This window comes from Belonocnema kinseyi, chromosome 5, assembly GCF_010883055.1.
Source record: "Belonocnema kinseyi isolate 2016_QV_RU_SX_M_011 chromosome 5, B_treatae_v1, whole genome shotgun sequence".
NCBI classification, from domain to species: Eukaryota; Metazoa; Arthropoda; class Insecta; order Hymenoptera; family Cynipidae; genus Belonocnema; species Belonocnema kinseyi.
The window spans coordinates 114,118,093-114,135,074 of record NC_046661.1 but is presented as its reverse complement, the minus strand read 5'-3'; the positions used below and the strand labels follow the sequence as shown (position 1 = coordinate 114,135,074).

The 16,982-nt window shown below is 28.7% G+C and overlaps 2 protein-coding genes across 2 annotated transcripts in view; both read left to right on the top strand.

The window, feature by feature from the left end:
- The window catches only part of LOC117173200 (venom allergen 5.02-like), a 39,508-nt gene extending 31,940 nt beyond the window's left edge, over positions 1-7,568 (top strand). The window contains exon 7 of the mRNA XM_033361627.1: positions 7,495-7,568. Within this exon, the coding sequence (XP_033217518.1) occupies positions 7,495-7,541 (47 nt within the window). The 3' untranslated portion in view covers positions 7,542-7,568. The remainder of the gene's footprint in view (positions 1-7,494) is intronic.
- Positions 7,569-13,658: 6,090 nt separating this feature from the next.
- The window catches only part of LOC117172950 (venom allergen 5-like), a 34,940-nt gene continuing 31,616 nt past the window's right edge, over positions 13,659-16,982 (top strand). Inside the window, exon 1 of the mRNA XM_033361257.1 lies at positions 13,659-13,817. Coding sequence (XP_033217148.1) covers positions 13,700-13,817 — 118 coding nt within the window. The 5' untranslated portion in view covers positions 13,659-13,699. The remainder of the gene's footprint in view (positions 13,818-16,982) is intronic.

Genomic DNA, 16,982 nt, shown 5'->3' with positions numbered 1-16,982 from the left:
ACTCCTGACCATATTTCGAATCCGCCTTTCAGCACGCCGTTTTTTATGTCTTTAGTTTCGCATCCCTTTTTCTTTGTTTCGGGCACGCATAAAATATCTAGTGAACGGTTGAATATTTTTGTCCGCCGTTTTATATACGTCATCTAAATAATAATATCTCGGAAATCTCAGAGCTAGTTTTTATAAAACATGTCTCTATTTGTATTAAAATTAAATAAGGGGAAATTTAAGGCTCCTGGCAAAGGCGGCCTACCAGAGTGCGTCATGTTGGCTTTCTCTGCTTTATGCATAAACCCTAGCAAAGCCAGAGAAAGCAAACATGACGCACCCTGGTAAGTCGCTTTTGCCAGGTGCATTAAAATTGCAGTTTTTTTAACCAAATAAAAGTGGTTTTTACTAAAATATAGCTTCGCGAAAAAGACCGAATAATGTTTATAATACGTGTGCACAAAAGTTAGATATAAATTTTTTAACGTTTGGCCGTGAAAATATGACCCCGCACAACCAACACTGGAAAAATCTAATTCTGTTTTAATTCTTACTTGGAACATAAACATTTGATAAATGATTATAAATATACGAGAAAGGTTCAATTAACATGAAACACTTGGCCCTGAAAACCACAGGGCAGAAAGTGATAATGAGCTGCGGACTTCCGAATATTAAGTACCAATCGAGGTCCACTTGGTCACGGCTTTAAATCTCCACTGATCGTTTCCTGGAACCGATCGCGAGAAAGGAGAACCGGTTATTTCTCCACGCTAAATTATATATTTGATTGAGATCTTTCAATTCTCCAGAATTTTTCAAAATTCTCCTTAAATCTCGTTGTTGCCATCTCTCTTTTATGTATCGTAATAATTTACAATAAAAAAGAATATTTAAGGAAGCGGAAACTTTTAACGGTAAAAGATAATTTGTCAGCCAATATTAAAGAATTTCATGCTCGTTTCGCTAAATTTATTGACCTGCAAGAAGAGAGAAAAAGAAAGCCTTGATATTTAGTAGGGTGCCTCATTAGGGTGATTGATTTTATAAGGCAAAAAAATTCTTTGCAAATCTGAATACACACAGTTACCTAAGTTATAGCTTTTCGATGACAAAATTTGCAAAAAAAACTGCAAATTTAGATATGATTTAGAGATCCCCTATGTGAGTTTCGTCTTTTTTATTGATTTTTTATGTTTTTATTTTCTCTGTTTCTTGAAAATGCATGTCTTAAATTTGTGTACATATAGAATTATCCCCTTTTACATTGCCATTAGTGCATATTATTTATTTTAAAAATTGTAACTCATATTTAGGAATATAATAATTTTATCTTATTATTTTAACATTTTTCTATAAGAATTAGATATTCGATTTGCTAATTACAAAATACAATAAGTAAATTAAAAGTGTACTTATTATATAAAAATAGGAAAAGTAAGAAAAAATTATTATTTTCCATGAAAATGTGCTGGAACATTTTCTTTCAATTATTTATAATTACTTTGATATAAAATTGGATATTTTATATGCATTCAATTGCAATACATGGATGTGCAAACCATAAAGAAAATAAAAAACAAAGAAAGATCAATAAAAGTATATGCTTGGATCTTTTACAATTGAAAAATAGTTCTTTTAGAAAAATTAAAAAATCGATAAATTCGTGAAGAAAAAATATGGTACCTTTTTTATCTTTAATTGAAGAAAAAAAATCTTTACCTGATAACCAACATTTAAGGATTTTTTAACAATATATTTAGCTTGCATAATGAAATTAAAATTTCAACAACAAAAAAGTTTTTTTTACGAGTTTCTAAACCTTTCAAAACAATAAAAAATTTTTAAGTGCCCTGCAAAAATTTAAATGATTGTTTATTGTTTAATGAATTTCGATATGAATTTAAAAAAGATTTAAAATAATTTCCTAGAATTCCAAAATGAATGTAGAAAATTCTTAAGCAAAATTTTCCAATTTTCTAAAATTAAAAATTTTGAAAAAGTTCCATTAAAATTAATATACATTCAAAATTTTTGAAATGATTACAACATTATTTTAAACTTAAAATGATTTTATAACCTTTAAAAGGTAGATTTCTGTAAAATCCTGTAAAATAAAAAATAAACTTTTTTGAAAGTATTCTATATACCTTTTCGACATATCAGAAATCTTCGAAAATCTTTTTCAATTTTCTCCAGAATCCTAGCAAAATTATATCAATATAACCTTTAATATAAATAAACTTAAAAAATAAATAGTTATTCAAAACTTCTATTTTTTATTGAAAATTATTTTTCTCTCGAATCAAGAGATGTGAATTTTTATTTATATAGCTTTAAAATTAAAGAATTTTAAACTGTAAATTTAATGTGTACAACGTTCAATTGCAAATGTTTAAAATTCAAGAATTTTTAATTTGAAAAAATGTACGAATAGAAATGAAGCAAGTTTCAAGTTTTAACATTTAAAATTCCTTATATATTTGTTAAAATTTGCATTAGAAATTACTTCAATTTAGAAGATATAGAATTGAAAACTTGAATTTCATTTCCAAAATCATAAAAATCATCTAAACCTAAACATTTTTATTTACACATCTTTAAAATTGAAGAGGTTTTCATTTTTATTTATCAAAATTAAAGAATTGTAACTTGAAAATTGTGAAAAATTAGTTGAACTATTCCTGAAAAATGTTCCACTTAACATAGCTTTAAAATATGACTCATAAAAATGAAATAATTTATAATTTTATATTTTTAACATCTAATAATTTCCCAATCCCAATTTAAGAATTATTATATTTACCTCCCTAAAATTCTGCAGTTTTTCATCTTAACAGTTACAAATTTTAAAACTGCATTGTAAATCTTAAAAATTGAAGAGTTTTTAATGTCGAAATTTCACTATTTAAATGATCCAAGTTTTAACATTACCAATTTAAAATGCTGTACTGTTGATGCTTTACATTCTAAATAACTTCAGTTTGGAAAATTTAGAAATTAAAACTTGCTTTGATTGCCAATATCAGCAAAAATTAAGAGGTCAATCTTTAAAATTTAAGGGTTTTCATTTGTCACTCTTTAATATTGTAGATAGTAATAAAATATAATTTTAGTTTTACAATTTAAAAAACAACAATTTTTATGATTTATATTCAAAATTTCTTCACTTTGGAAGATTTATAATCAAAAATTTTTCGTTTGATCTTCAAAGTCATAAAAATTTAAGAGTTTTTATGTATAGAATTGAAAAATTAAAGAGTTTTCAATTGTAAGCCTTCAAAATTAAACTTTAAAAAAAAACCTTTAAAATTACATCATTTTAAATTATACACGTGAAAAGTTGAAGGATCCTAAAGTTCAAATCTTCAATATACATCTATTTTAAAAAAATGCTCAAAATCTTATAATTTTAAACTATAAACTTTCAAAACTGAACAAGTTGTCGAGATTTTAATTGTATAAACGTCTTCAAAATGGGTGCCAATACTGTTGTGGTACTGGCTGCCAGTACTGGGCTAGTACAGGAAAAACGCTGGCATATTAAAATGCCGGTGGCTTCCCCGAAACCGAGAAAATGCTAAAAAATAGTTATTTGTGATAAGAGTGCCAGTTTTCCATATTCTTAAGGATTATTTAAGTCCGATTTAAAATAGGGGTGTGCAGTAGTTTTCGGATTTACGTTTGTTTTTCTGCGTTTTTTCTCCGATTGTGTTTGAGTCACTGTGTGTTCCTTCATTATCTACAAACGAAATTTGCGACCAAACACCTGTGGACACGCGCGTCTCTTCTCTGAATAATAAATTCCGCGTAAACTTTTTCTTTAAAAGTGGAATTGTTTGCTCTGAATTAAAGAGCCTTTCAGCCGTATTTGGCCGTATCCGTGCATTTATAATCAGATGTCCTATTTTCGTTAGAATTCAAGAGTTCTTCATCACTTAGGCCACTCTGCTAAAATTTTGTTATCTAATAATTTGCAAGCTTTAAACTACCTATCACTAGAATAAGCAAATTGTTTTTAATACATCTATATCACCTGCGAAATCACATTCGTCACAGATTTTTTTTGCGTTCACGGACAGGATGCCATTTTGTATGGGTCAGGAGAAACAGCATTCGTTGGCTGTCAAATCTTGCGCTGTTTCGTTACTATTCTAGCGCGTTTATTTGAATCGTATAATTCTTCATAAAGTAGAACTTAGAATTTTTCAAGCTCACTGATAGTACATTTTTTTACTTAAGTGTCATTTTCTGTTTTGGATCAGCTATGTCTTGATTAAACTTAAAAATATTTATCTTAAAAAGAAATGTTTTCACGTTCATTAAATATACCATTTCTCGTAATTTTAAAACAGCTCAACAAAATTTATAAGCTTATTTTTTACCCCTTCGAATACACACTGGGTAATATTTACCCTGTCGACAGTTTCTGTAGCGTGCTGAGTCATCAGTCATCGTTGAGAAGCGATTGAAGTCGAAGCAGGGTTATGGCGACCCATGTGTGCACTTAACGTCGAATTTATTAAAATTTGAATTTTTTGTTTCCATCAATTTTAAACGTTTTTTAGTGAAAAAAGTGCCAAAAACTTTTTTTAAAATTTGTGCAAGGGCACACGACCACCACTAGAGGAAAAAGTAAGATGTCAACTTTGTGCTTACAAAGTAGGCAGTAAGACAAAGGTACAATGTCCATCTTGCGAGCGAACAATGTGCGATAACCATCGCGCATATATGTGCAACGATTCTGATGGTCATGAATAAGTATGAGTAACTACATCTTTGTGTAACAACATTTTTCAACTTTTTAAACAAATTTTATTTTTAAAAAATTTCAATTCTGTTTGTGAAAAAAACCACTATTTTCTACACCTTACAGATCACCTTTATCAGCACGCGAAATAAATACCTTTTTTTAAGGTAGGCAGTAGGACTATTTTTTTATTATTTAGACATACTTTGAGAGTATTCACATAAGTTCTTAAGTAAAAATATTACAAATTAAAAAAGTTATTATTTTTTTCATACAAATTCATTTTTTGCAAAAATATTTTTTTCGCGAATTTTGTTTAATACATTAGTTAAAGATTTTTAAGACACCTATAATACTTCTAAATTACTTTAACCTACTTGAAAGCATACTTCTCAATTTTGGTAAGTAAAAAGGTTGAGTAATTATGAACTTAAAGACAACCAAAAAGTGAACAGGGTCAGTTTGACCCAGTGTGCAGGAGATAATCGAAAAAATAGGTATGTACTCGAAAGGTTAAAGTTTAAGTTTTTCACCACTGGCACCGCACTGTCCCGGTCGTGCTGCCAACCGTTAGCCAGTACTGGGTAAACTACCGCCTGTCTGTACTGGCGGGCTGTACTGGGCCAGTACTGCGCCGGTGGTGAACTCCGGCACACTACCGACATTTCTATCTGAGTCGCTTTTGAAAATGGAAGACAACAGTAAGGCACAGAAATGCAGATGACTGAAAGTTAATTAAAATTACAATTGTATGAAATCCAATGCAGCTATTTTGATACTTATTTTAATTTATGATTAATTATGATTTGCATTATTATACTTTAAATTAAAGTATATTTAAACACAGGTATGTTACGCTGGCACAACACAATCAAGGTATAGAGATGTGACCTATTTTATCATTTAGGGCTCATTTAGGGCTAATTTGGGGCAGTGATCCCAACTTTTGGGCCCTTTTATTTTTTGTGAAAAATAGTCTTTGCGCTAGCTCAACGTTAAGCTGGCCGAACATTGGTGTAAAACGTACTAAAAATGATTTCACGGAAAATTCACCTTATAGAATAATTTAGGCTTCATTTAGAGCTCTGGAAATATGATAGTGAAAAATGAAAAAAATTGTTCAAACAATTTCTGTTCAATTCTAGTAAAAATAAATTAAACAAATTTCTTCTTCTACCCTATGTTAATGCTCACTTAGGGCTCCATCAATATGATATTTGAATTTAACAAAAAATGTTTGAACAATTATTGTTTAAACAAATTTACCACAAAAAATTATTTTATTTTCGTTTCTCTTGCATAATTTCAGGCTCATTCAAGGCTCCTGAAATATCATCAACTGAAAGTCGTGCGATATTCCCTTAGCCTTTTTTTTTTGTTATATATGGTGTTGTACCACCTCACTATTATAAAAAATACGTAAAGAAAACCATAAAACCCATTTTTACCCCTTGCATAATTTAGGGCTCACTGGTAATATAATTTGGGCGCATAGTCTCAAATGTCGGGCTCTTCTATTTTTGTAAAAAGTAATGTTTGCATTTCCTTTGCCCTAAATTATTCTTCAAGGTGAATTTTCTGTAAACTCATTTTTATTACGTTTTACAGCAATCTTGAACCAACTTATTTTTAAGCTATTGCAAAAACTACTTTTTTACAAAAAATAAACAAGCCCAAAATTTGGGACTACGGGTCCAAATTAGACCTCAATGATTCCTAAATTATGCGAGGTGTAAAAATGAGTTTTATGGATTTCTTCACGTCTTTTTAATGATGTTAAGGTGACACAACACCATATATAACAACAAACAAAGAGCAAAGAAAATATCGCACGACCATCGGTCGATGATGCTACAGGAGCTTTTAATGAGCCTGAAATTATGCAAGGGAAAAGAAAATAATTTTTTTTTTTGTAAATTTGTTTAAAGAATAATTCTGTAAACAATTTTTTGTTAAATTCAAGTATCATATTCATGGAGCCCTAAGTGAGCCTTAACATAGGGTGGAAGAAATTTTTTAATTCATTTTTACTAGAATTGTTTAAACCGAAATTGTTTAAACAATTTTTTTCAATTTTCATTATCATATTCCCAGAGCCCAAAATGAGCCCTTAATTATTCTATAAGGTGAATTTTCCGTGAAATCATTTGGAGTACCTTTTACAGCAATGTTCGGCTAGCTTAACGTGAAGCTAGCGCAAACACTATTTTTTACAATAAATAAAAGAGCCCAAAATTTGGGATCACGGGCCCAAATTAGCCCTAAATGAGCCCTAAATTATGAAATAGGTTACATCTCTATACCTTGATAGTTTTGTGCCAGCATAACGTTACTTTTAAATCCGATATGCAGACTATCGAAATAAGAATTGATAGATTTTCTACCTTTATAATGTTGCGAAAGGCAATTTTTATCTGCTAAACAAAATTGTATCAAGAGAGACAATTTTACATTTAGTTTATAATAAAACATTGCGCCGTTCGACCTTAAAAAATAACGAAAAGTTAAATTTGTGAAAAATAAAACAATCGTTAATTTTGAAATTTTTTATTCAGGCAAAAAGATATTTAATGATGAAACATAAACTTGCAGGTGAGTCGGTTTACCCCACACGCGCTACTTATCCCCATTTTACGATGATAAAAAAGAATTAATTGAATTATGTTAAATCTTAGAAAATTAACAAACTATAGAAAACATATATTAAGCTCTTGATAATTATATTTAATATAGTACGTATTTTTTATTTATTTCAGCTCATGGGTCTTACTATCATCTGGGATCTTACTGTTCTTATGGTTAAAAAAACACTTCTCCTGATAAATCGACCGGAAAAGTCGGTGGGAAAGATGGAAAGGTTCAAGATCAAAGCAGATTTCGTTAAGATGAGACGAGAAAGAAAATTTTCACATGCACTACCTCTTTGCGTCTCAAGGTTTGCTTTGTAAGGTTCAGGCTGTAGTAGCACAGCTGAGAGTATGAAATTATAAAAATAAGAAATGCAGGAAAATTTAGATTTTTAGTATTATCTTCAATCCATCTGCACATGGTTTGACGTTTCGAAGTACAAAATTGTACAATTGCCATTAGAAAAATTTTTCTTTTAGAAGGAAGAATTTTGCATATGCTCAATTTTCATTGAGAAATATTTTTTAAAAAAGAAAGTTTACAATTTTACGATTTTGCAATGATAAAATTTGGTATTGTAGAATTTTCAATTATTGCATAATTACACGAATCACAGTCTTTCCTCTATTCCCCTGCGATCCCCTTTTTTCAAATTTCCTTTTTACCTATTCTCCAACAACTTTCCTTTTTCAATTTTTGTTTAATATTATCGTATATTAAAAAAAAATTCGTGTGTATAATATTGAAGAAAGTAAATAAATTATTTGTAAATAAATATTCCAAACCATTAGAATAAACATTTTAAAAAATGCCTAGTTAAAAGATGTTAAAATATAAAATTAGGGCAGTAAAAATATAATTATTTTAAATTTAAAAAGCATGATTCTAAAATGTATCATTTTCAACTAAGTGTAAAAGGTTAAATAATTTTTAAAAACTGAATATTCCAGAGAATATTTATGATCATGAAAAAGGTTTTAAACACATAAAAATTCTTTATCTAAATCATTTTACTTTTTGCAATCTTCTTTATGTCATCGTGAATGGATTTCCAGCAGCCTAAGTATATCCAAATAAAAAAATCTTTAATAGCAGAAACCATTAAAAAATTATCAAAAATTATGTTATAAATTATAAAATTAATAATTTTGTTTTATAAATCTCTTTTATTAAAATTTACAAAATAAAAAAATTATACAATTTTTACTTGAAAAATCAATCATATTTATTGTATTTAAAGACTTTTTTTAGAAGGAACAATTTGATAAACAATATAAAAAAAGTATAATAGAGGGATAAATTCCATAATTCTAATTGAAAAAAATGTATAAATGGAAAAAGTATACAATTTATAAATAAAAAAATTGTAATGGACATTGAGGGAGTTATTGTTATGATTCAGACAAATTGCATAATTTTTAAATGTTACAATTAAAACATTTGAAAATAATTTGACGAGTATTTTTTTATGAATCTGAATTGTGAAATTATTCAATTATAATTTACAACTTCACAATCACTACGGTCGGATAACATCGAACTACCAACCGCGCGACCTATTAAAAATGAGGTAATAGTTTTATAATACAAAGGTTATTAAATTCTGTGTTAAATGAGCCCTAGTTAAAATAATTTGGCTTTTTGGATATTTAATTATCATGAGAAAAAGACAATAATAAAATTCAGACTCTTAAGAAATATTTTACTTTAAATTTAAGTCTTTACAGAAGCTAGAAAAGTGAATTTATTAATTTGATATTTTAAAAAGTGATATCTAGTATTTTATTTTTCATTTTAGCCGTTAAACATTTGTTTTTAACTTCACGGGTTTGTGAAAGAATAATTTTTTTCTGCGAAAATGCTAAATTTAAAATGAAAATGCGAAATTTAATTGTTGTTTTCTCAAGTGATAATTTAATATCTACAAGGCCAAATTACATTAACTAGGACTCGTTCAACGCAGAATTTAATCAGTTTTCCAATAGTTAAAAAAAATTGTTATCTGTATTATGAAGGGCGATGAAACCCTTCAAAGGCAGGAATAATTTTTAATAAGTCGCACAGGAAGTTTAGGATTTTATTTTTCATTTGAGCTATTTAACATTATAGAATCTTTACTTTATATGTGTATAGGCATGCTAAATTTAAAATACAAAATCAGAATTATCTTTTTGTCTTTCTATCGTGATAATTCAGTACCCACAAGACTAAATTACTTTAAATAAGGTTTATTTAATGCATAATTTAGTAAGTTTTTAAATTGTTCAAAACAATATATTTGCATATATATTTTGCATGGTGCCAAAACACCCTCACGCAAACATAAAATTCCGATTTTGTATTATAAGTTTTGCATGCTCGCATAACAACAATATTAGTTCATGGATCCATGAAGATATTTGAATATTTAATGGCTCAAAGAAAAGATAAGATCCTAAAGATCACTTTTTATAATATCAAATTAATAAATTAATTTGTCTAGTTCCTGCCCAGAGTTGAAGTTAAAGTAGAAAAATCTTTAAAAATAGGAATTTTATTTTTGTATTTCTCACGTGATAATTGAGTAACTACGAACCCAAATTACTTCAACTTGAGCTCATTTGGGAATATCACCTTTTAAAGTCAAAGATTATTTTTAATGGGTCCCTGGGTTATTGGTCCGATGCTTTCAATTGGAAGTGTAAAATTGTACATTCTAAAATTGTAAAATCGTACAACTATAATTGAGAACAAAATTCTTATCGATTTTAAACTTGTGTATTTTTAAGGGAATTGAGAAAAAATTCTGCTAAAGAAGGAAAAATTGGAAATTAGTAAAGTAGTTTTTAGGTTTTATAATTGCCATTAAAAACATTTTTTTATAAAAAGAAGTATTGTGCAATTGTACATTTTTGATAACGCGATTTGTTAACACTAATAGTTATGTAATCGACCATGATTAGCAGAGTGAAATGTTGAGCAAATTTTTTGTTCAAAAAGTATATTGCATGTGCGTGGTATTTCATCGCTGTCGAGTAAATCTACTTTATTTTTATTTCGGTGTCCTGTACATAAGTCTCGTGAAAATTAATTGGAAGTATCACCTTCCTGCGTGTTCACAATAAACGCTTCTAGTCGGTAGGTTTAATGTTGAAATATAAGTTGACAATCTTTTTTTTAAACTGACTGTATTTAATCAGAAAAAAGCTCCCTTATATTAAAAAAAATATTTCCAATTATTTTACAGAAGAAAATTGTCCGTGAAGATTAAAAATGTATGAAAATCAATTTTGCGTTTCATTTTCAATTCTTTTCCTGAGAATGTAATAATTTTTTTTAAATTTTCTCAGGTGTAGTAACGCAATTTTTTATACAAGTAATTTAAGTATATTAGATTTATGCAACGATACACTTTCTTCGTTTTTAGATAAGAGAACGTCCATTCATTGTTACCCAAAGATGATTTTCAACATTTTAGACCCTGTAAGATTTGTATGACCCCCCCCCCCCACCTCCTCTCTTATGTGATATTTTGTATTTTTACAACACACACACACACACACACACACACACATATATATATATATATATTTCACTGTAAATAGGATTTCAAGGGATTCATAGATATTTGAAAATACTACACAGTCTTCGAAGAGTTACAACATTTTTATAGAATACAACGAGATTTTAAAAGATTTTTAAGAATTATAAGGGATTTAAAGAAATTTAGAAAGATGACAGTACATGAAAAAGATTTCAATGAATTTCAAAGAGATTTGCAAGATTTTTAACAATCTCGTAATATTTTTATTTATTTTAAGATGTTTCAAGGATTTCAAGGAATTTTCTGCATGTTTTTATGGCTTCTAACAACATTTTATCATTAACATTTGAACATTTGAACATTTTATCATTTAACATTTTATCGTATTCTGATGATTTAAAACGATTTCAAGGATTTTAAAAGATTCGAAAACGTATCTAATTTTCTAAACATTATTAATAATTTATGATAATTTCGAAGAATTTGCATAGCTTTTAAAAGATTTGAATAGGTTTTAAAATATTTTTAGGGGTTTTAACGGATTTTAAGATATTTAAAGCGATTTAAATGATTTTAGGGTATTTTGAAATACAAAATTTTTTTGCAAAATTTTTTTGCATGCTAGAGGGCAACGATCCCCACCATTTTATTCCCAATCCGATAAAAGAAATTCCCTATTTTTTTATTTTAACAGGTGCCGGTTTTGACTTGAAGTTTCCCATGTAAAATGCATGGGGAAAAATCACTTTTTTGAGCTTTTAGAATAATTTTTTATGGCTTGAGAAAATGTAACGGTAAAGTATGGGGGCCTCTAGAGGATTATCCAACGAAGAATTTCATCTATCAGACATATGGGTTTGACACGCCTAACACCCCCCCCCCCTTCAAGTTCCTGCAAACTACCCTTAAAACCAGAAATGTCCATTTTTCATGAAATCGACCTTTTGAAAACTGTATTCTCGTATTTTTTTACTTAACATTATGAATATTGGCCTAGTGAATATTATCATTGGTTAATTAATTTTCAATTATTTAGACAAATGAAACATGTTTAAGTAATTTTTTCCTAGAAAATTCATTTTTCCCCCAAAAAATTATTACTATTAGTCTATTAGAATATTTATTAACATTGGTTAAGTAATGTTTTATTATTTAAACAAATAAGATTTGTTTAAACAATTTTTTTCGAAATTTCGTTTTTTTCCTTAAAAATTATTACTATTGGTCTAGTGGAATATTTATCAACATTGTTTGATTGATTTTTTTTTAATTTTTAATAAAAATTATTACTGAAATATTACTGATAAATTAATTACCATTAAATTAATTAATAATTAGTTATTAATTATAACTAATGAATATTCGACGAGACCAACAGTAATAATTTCATTTTTAAAGAATCGAAACGAAATTATTTGAACAAATTCCATTTACTTAAAAAATTGAAAATTTATGAACTAATAATAAATATTCCGCTAGACCAATAGTAATAACTTTAAGTGAAAAAATACGAGAATACAGTGTTCCAAAGGTCGATTTCATGAAAAATTGACATTTTTTGTTTTAAGGGTATTTTTCAGGTACTCGTGGGGCACATGTTAAAATCCAAAAATAAAAAAACAAAAAAATTTGGAAATTTCTTTGTTTGGATGTAGAATTAAATTGAGGGTATCGTTGCCCTCTAAAAAATAAAAGCCTTTTTGAGCCACCCTAATATCTATGTATTTCCGAGCACTTATTCGTGCGATTTAAAAATATTAAACGGAAAATTACAAATTTCCGAACATTATAAATGATTTTAAGAAATTTCGTGGAATTTGTTCGACTTTTAAAATGTTTTAATTAATTTAAAAAATATTATAAAGGATTTCAAGAGATTTGTAAAGATTTCAAAAGATGTAAAAAAGCAGTTTCACGAATTTTGCATGCTGTTGGAAGATTTTTATTCAATTAGGAAAATTTCAAGGGATTTTAAGCGACTTGGAGAATTTTGATAATATTTTAAACAATCTCACGGGATTGCAAAAGATTTTTACAGCTTTTAAAGAATTTTAAGGGATGTTAACGGATTTTAAGAGATTTTAAGCGGATTCGAGTATTTCAGGGGATTTTAAAGGGTGTTAAGAGATTTCAATAGATTTAAAGCGGTTTCTATGGTTTCATTATATTTGAAGGGAATTTAAAACATTTCCAAAGATTTTAAAGAATTTTAAGGGATTTTAACGGATTGTTAGAAATATCCAGAGATTCCCAAATATACCCCCGGATTTTAGAGGATTTCAAAGAAATGCGCGAAATTTTAAAGGATTTCAAGGAATTTTCACATGATTAACAAAATATTAAGGGATTTACAAAATTTTCGAAAGTCTTAACGCTGCCAGGCAAGGATTCGTAAGATTTTCTAGCCTCCGCCAAAAAAAAACTGTACATAATTAATGAACGCTCCCTAATCGAAAAAATGTGTAAATTTAAGATTTTATTTGATAAACTGTCACTACAATCTTAAGAAACGGTAACAAAAAAATATTCATTTCTAATACAATTGTTAAATTCTAAGATGAAAATGAGCGTGACGTTTCTCTTGAAGATGTGTAATTTTCTATTCACTGATTAAAATAATTACGTTTACGAACTGGACTATCTTTATCAGCTGATAATAAAATAATAAAATTACCAGCCTTCATTTATCGTTTGATAAAAGCAAGAATTGTATAAAACAATCCTGGGACAAGAAATAGAATCAGTCGACGAAATGTGTTTTTCTACAGAAATTATTTTTATCTCCTAAAAGAATACAAATCTCGATCACAATGAAAAATATTTTTAATAGATTTAAGGATTGGAAAATTCTTATTTTTTTCCTCTTGAAAGGTTTTTTTGTTTGCAATGTTCAAGGATCCGTTTCTTGTCCCGATATGGAAGTATTAGGTAAAATAATCATTTTGTATCCATTTTTATAGGGCTTCAGTGTTAGATGTCTCAGAATGGCCATTTTTTTAACAATTAAGGATAATGTTTAAAACTTAATTTTCGTTTTTATTCATGTGAATTGTACCATGATAAAAATAATGCAAACGCAAAAATAAATTTTTCTCAAAATAGAAGTTTCCTGAAAAGTCTTCAAAAAATTTGACCGTAACTATCCGTGTAAATGCTCTCCCACATATAGACTGACAATTTTAATACTACATCAAAAAAGTGTACAATTTCTAAACTTTAGAATTAAAATCATATTATCCAAGGAATTTAAAAGGATCCTTACTGTTAAATTGTCGATGTCCGGAAAAGTTTTAAATTCGACAAAGCCTGCCCAATCAACGACACGACCATTAACTTAGAGTAAATAGACGGTCAATTTTAATACAAAACCAAAAATTTTTTCATTTTCAACTACAGGTTTAAAAACAGAATACCCCGCAGATCTTTAAGAAAACATCAAATTTAATTTTCGATGTCCGGAAAAATGTTACATTTGAGAAAACCTACCCCATTATACACAGGACCGTAACTTAGAGTACTAAAATGGCCAATTTTAATATAAACGTAAGGAAGTGTACCGTTTGATTTGAAAACATATAGTCAAATGGTTGTAGAATAAAACTTAAAATTAAATTTTTTTTCGGGAAAAGTGCCAAAATTGACCAAATCTGCCCGATTATTTACACGACCGTTAACTTTTATGCCCGAGTAAAAGTGCTTCGGCTCAAGTTTGACTTGAATTGCCCCTAATCTATGTCTCGAAGACATAAGCTTATCTCCTGAGTCGAATTTTTATTAATCCAACACAAGCGGTTTATAATTTCGAGTGTATACCTGTCCTAACAAAAAGGGTAATTCTGACTATCATAAAAGCTAACCTTTCTTAATAATTAAACAATCTTGTATTTTTTAATAAATACATACACACACACATATATATATATATAAATATTTAATCAACTTATGTACGGATTTTCATTTGCATTATACTTGTTTGACGATGATACCGAAAATCTTTTTTGTTTTTACGTATTTCTAACGGCTTAGAGGAGATCCTTCTAGAAAGTTTTTTTTTTTTGAAGAAAATTTTTAAGGGTTTATACTCTTTCAGACCCACAGATTCTGAATTTTTATTAAAAAATACCTAATTCAATAATTACAAATTTTTCATTAATCAATTTAAATCTTATTTATGAGCCGAAAAATGTTCGACCATCTCAGTTAAGACAAGGCTCGTCTTGAGACAACGAAACGTCGTCTTTGCCAAGATAAGGCTCGACTTGAGACAAGTAAACGCCGCCTTACCTCTCGTGACTATAACAATAAGACAAAAGACTAAGCACTTGGCCTTAAACGTCTTATACTTAAATTAAAGAACGTATTTACTTGGCATTCGAAATGGTGGTTTAATCATTGAATGTGTCAGCGTTTTAGTTCGCGGAATTTGTAAGCAGTAATGTAAAGGCTATACCTAAGCGAAATCTTGGAAATTTACAAGTTACATTGGGGTAGCTGGTAAAGAGTTAATTTTCCATCAATTTCTTTGTTCGCGAACCTAATATCTCAAGATTGGCTGAACGGAATTGTATCAAATTTAGATTGAAAGCAGTTCATGTCATACCTACCCTGGCGGACCGAAGTCACCGAATAGAGCCTCTATAAAGTACCCGTAAAGACCCCATTGGGTCCCCATTCGGTTCCTTTTTAAAAAACTCGAAAGAACAGCAAAATCAACTTTTAAATTCTTGAAATTCGGATTCTACGGTAAAATTCCCCATAGAGCGTCACGGAATAGTCGCAATAGTTTTGTTTCAAACGGTAAAAAGTTTAAAAAAAATATAATACGTATAATGCCTGTAGACTGCTACTTACAGGCGATGCGTTTGAAGTGTAACAGTCAACAGGCGTTATACGTCTAACATTTTTTTTTAACTTTTTACCGTTGCAAAAAAAAAAACTATTGCGATTATTCCGTGACGTTTTATAGGGAATTTCAACGAAGTATCCGAGTTTCAACAATTTAAATGTTTATTTTGCTGTTTCTTCGAGTTTTTAAAAAAGGAACCGAATGGGGACCCAATGGGGTCTTTTACGGGTCCTTTGTAGAAGCTCCATTCGGTTCGTTCGGTCCGCCAGGGTAATGAGAGAAAACTACTCAAAAAATCCAAATATATTTTCCAAGGCCGGGAAATCTATTGGAAACCGGGTAATTTTCATATTTTATGAATAAATGGACAAACTTTTAGAAAAAATGATACATTTTTTTATATCAACACTTAAATTTGTTTATTTACATCGGTCAAACTGAAATCCAAAGGAAAATTGGTACATCCGATTTTTCATTTTCCTGGAAAATTTGATAAAACATAATAAAACGTGAAATTTCAGGTTTTAGCTGAAAAATCTATTGTATTGTTTCTAATTTTATTGAATTTTTCAGCAAAATCAAAAATCGGAGCTACCAATTTTCCTTTGGATTTTAGTTTCGCCGATATAAATAAAGAAATATAAGTGTTAATATAAATATATTAAAAGTAACCGATTTCCCATGGTTTTTCCGGCCTTGGAAAATATATTTGGATGTTGTGAGTATTTTTTTTATTGTGCATGACATGAACTGTATTCAACCTAAATTTCATTCAATTATGTTCAGCTAATCTTGAGATATTAGGTTTATGACCCGGTAAGAAGCCTTGCATTAAAAGGTATTCGAAATTTGGAATCCCTAAGAATGCCGTTTCTGTCTTTCGTTTTTTAATCCTCATTAGGCAGTAAAAATAATAAGATTCCAATGCCTTTTAAAACCGATCGGAGATGCCAGAGGTAACCTCCAATAAATTAAAAATAGAATTTTCGCTTGAATCTAGTAGAATTGTGTACAAAAGTACAACGCTTTATCGTAAAATATTCGCGGTATTCAAATATTATCAATTAAAAAATATAAAATCATGATAAAAAATTCAAAAAATTATTTTTCACCAGAACCTTCTATGTGGAAATTAATCCTGACATAGTAGAAAGACCGATGCTATGTTTTATAAAGCATTGTACCTCACTATTATTCGAAAAACACTAAATAAAAGTAGCGAAATTTGCTAAATTAAAAGGGATTGA